The following is a 1960-nucleotide window of genomic DNA, read 5'->3' on the forward strand; positions in this document are numbered from 1 at the left end:
ATATATATATATATATATACATATACATATAATATATAATATATATAATATATATATATATATGTATGTATGTATGTATGTATGTATGTATTAGACAAAATGAGATAACAAAGCCAAGTCTGTGAGGAGTTTTCTGGACATTTATAAGGAAAGAGATATAGATATAGTCTTACAGCTGTTTCTAGAATATTATGGGTATCCCTTCATCAGAGACAACATGAGATGGTTAAATAGAGGTAAATATCACATACGTCTATTTATAGAAACTTGACATCCTTGTATTCTTCCCTCCACTTGAAATTTAAATATTGATAAGTTTTTTCGAATCATGCTTGAGTAAGGTTTGAATCTTGGTAATTTTCCTCACTTGATGGGTTTTTCTTTTTCCTCTTCTGGGCTTCTAGTTGTTTTCGAACATCGTCCATTGTGGTTGGCATCTGTAAACGTTGAGTTTCTGGCATAAAGTTCAAAAGACAAACACTGGTAAGCGTTCCAATAGCGAATATTGTTCCAGGTAACCAAGGCACATAGAGCATCTAGAATGCAGATAGAAAACAAGCAGAATTATTCATTAAAATGGCTACGCGAAACACAGGTTAAATTCTTATAGTAATGTTGTTTCTAATTTTGGTACTAAGGCAGTAATTTTTCCGAGAGGGAAAGGTCATTCATATTGATCCCTAAGGTTCAACTGGTACTTACTTTACCCACGTTAGAAGGATGAAAAGTAAAATCAAAGTCAGTGGAATTTGAACTTAAAACGTAAAAAGGCGGAAAAAAGGCCGCTAAAATTTTTTGTTCGCCGTTCTAACGATTCTGCTAACTCGTAACCTCCAAATCCTAGTATTAATAGAAATGATTTAAACTTTTGCCTGTCCTGTGTATCATATACGAGACACAGGACATATTTGCTCAGTGTCCATATATGATTCACTCAAATTTTACCAACTGTTTTTCCAATGAAAATGTTGCAAGCAGCAACGAAGGGGCTTTGATAAACAAAAACATAACAACAGACAACGGTAGCTCTGTATGTAATGCAAAAGTGGACATAACTATTTCATTAACTGATAAAGGTTGTTCAAATTGCACATTTTGTTTCTCTTAGTTCTTATTCATTGTAGATAAATAAAGAAGAAACAACGTAACGTCTTTGAATTCTTGATGAAGGTGAGCTGAAGGCTGTTCGACATCCATTGAAAGCAATAGATTACTTACTGAGACGGCATCATTGGCAAGATGCCATTGTGCACAGACGGATGAAGGTTAAAGACGGGGAAAACAGTATTGAAGACAAACCACGCAGTGTGAGACTTATTTTCCCAGATTCTTTGAACTTCGTCCTCTCCAGTTATTAGTATCCTTAAGTCTCTATTGCGAATATTTAAATCCATTTTATAAATATGTCCCCCTTCATGACAGCTAAATTAGAATTTTTCAGACAGACAGACAGACAGACAGATACAGAAATAGAGAATGTGAGAGAAAGAATGAAGTTAGAAAGCGAATAACTGATACGAGGGAAATATTTAATTCAGCAACGTTGAACTTTGTAATGACCACCTTAGGGTGGTTCAACTTCGTAATGATCACCTTTGTAATGATCAACTTTATAATGCTCGACTTTCTAATGAATATTCAACTCCATAAGGATCAACTTACCAAAATACGGAAATATGGTGAAATCATACTTCCAATACTGTCACAAAACGCGAGAAATCCCAAACCGATGTTTCTGAAAGTATAGATAAATTATACAATGATTATTGTTACATTTGAGGTCGTGACTTCGATTCCTAACTGGGAAGCGAGTTATGTCCTTGAGCAAGGTATTTTATTTCCCGTTGATCTAATCTCTTCAATTGCAAGTAAGTGCCAGCGTAGTGCTAGTTCTGTCCTCTCTCTCTTTCTCTCTCTCTCTCTCTCTCTCTCTCTCTCTCTCTCTCTCTCTCTCTCTCTC

The 1960-nt window shown here is 35.0% G+C and overlaps 1 protein-coding gene across 1 annotated transcript in view; it reads right to left on the minus strand.

The window, feature by feature from the left end:
* Positions 1–196: 196 nt before the first annotated feature.
* LOC106867571 (organic anion transporter 3) overlaps positions 197–1960 on the minus strand; it is a 67151-nt gene continuing 65387 nt past the window's right edge. The window contains exons 10-11 of the mRNA XM_052972013.1: positions 1663–1735; positions 197–536 (exon numbers count right to left, since the gene is read on the minus strand). Coding sequence (XP_052827973.1) covers positions 327–536; positions 1663–1735 — 283 coding nt within the window. The 3' untranslated portion in view covers positions 197–326. The remainder of the gene's footprint in view (positions 537–1662; positions 1736–1960) is intronic.

Source organism: Octopus bimaculoides, chromosome 11, assembly GCF_001194135.2.
Source record: "Octopus bimaculoides isolate UCB-OBI-ISO-001 chromosome 11, ASM119413v2, whole genome shotgun sequence".
Lineage (NCBI taxonomy): Eukaryota > Metazoa > Mollusca > Cephalopoda > Octopoda > Octopodidae > Octopus > Octopus bimaculoides.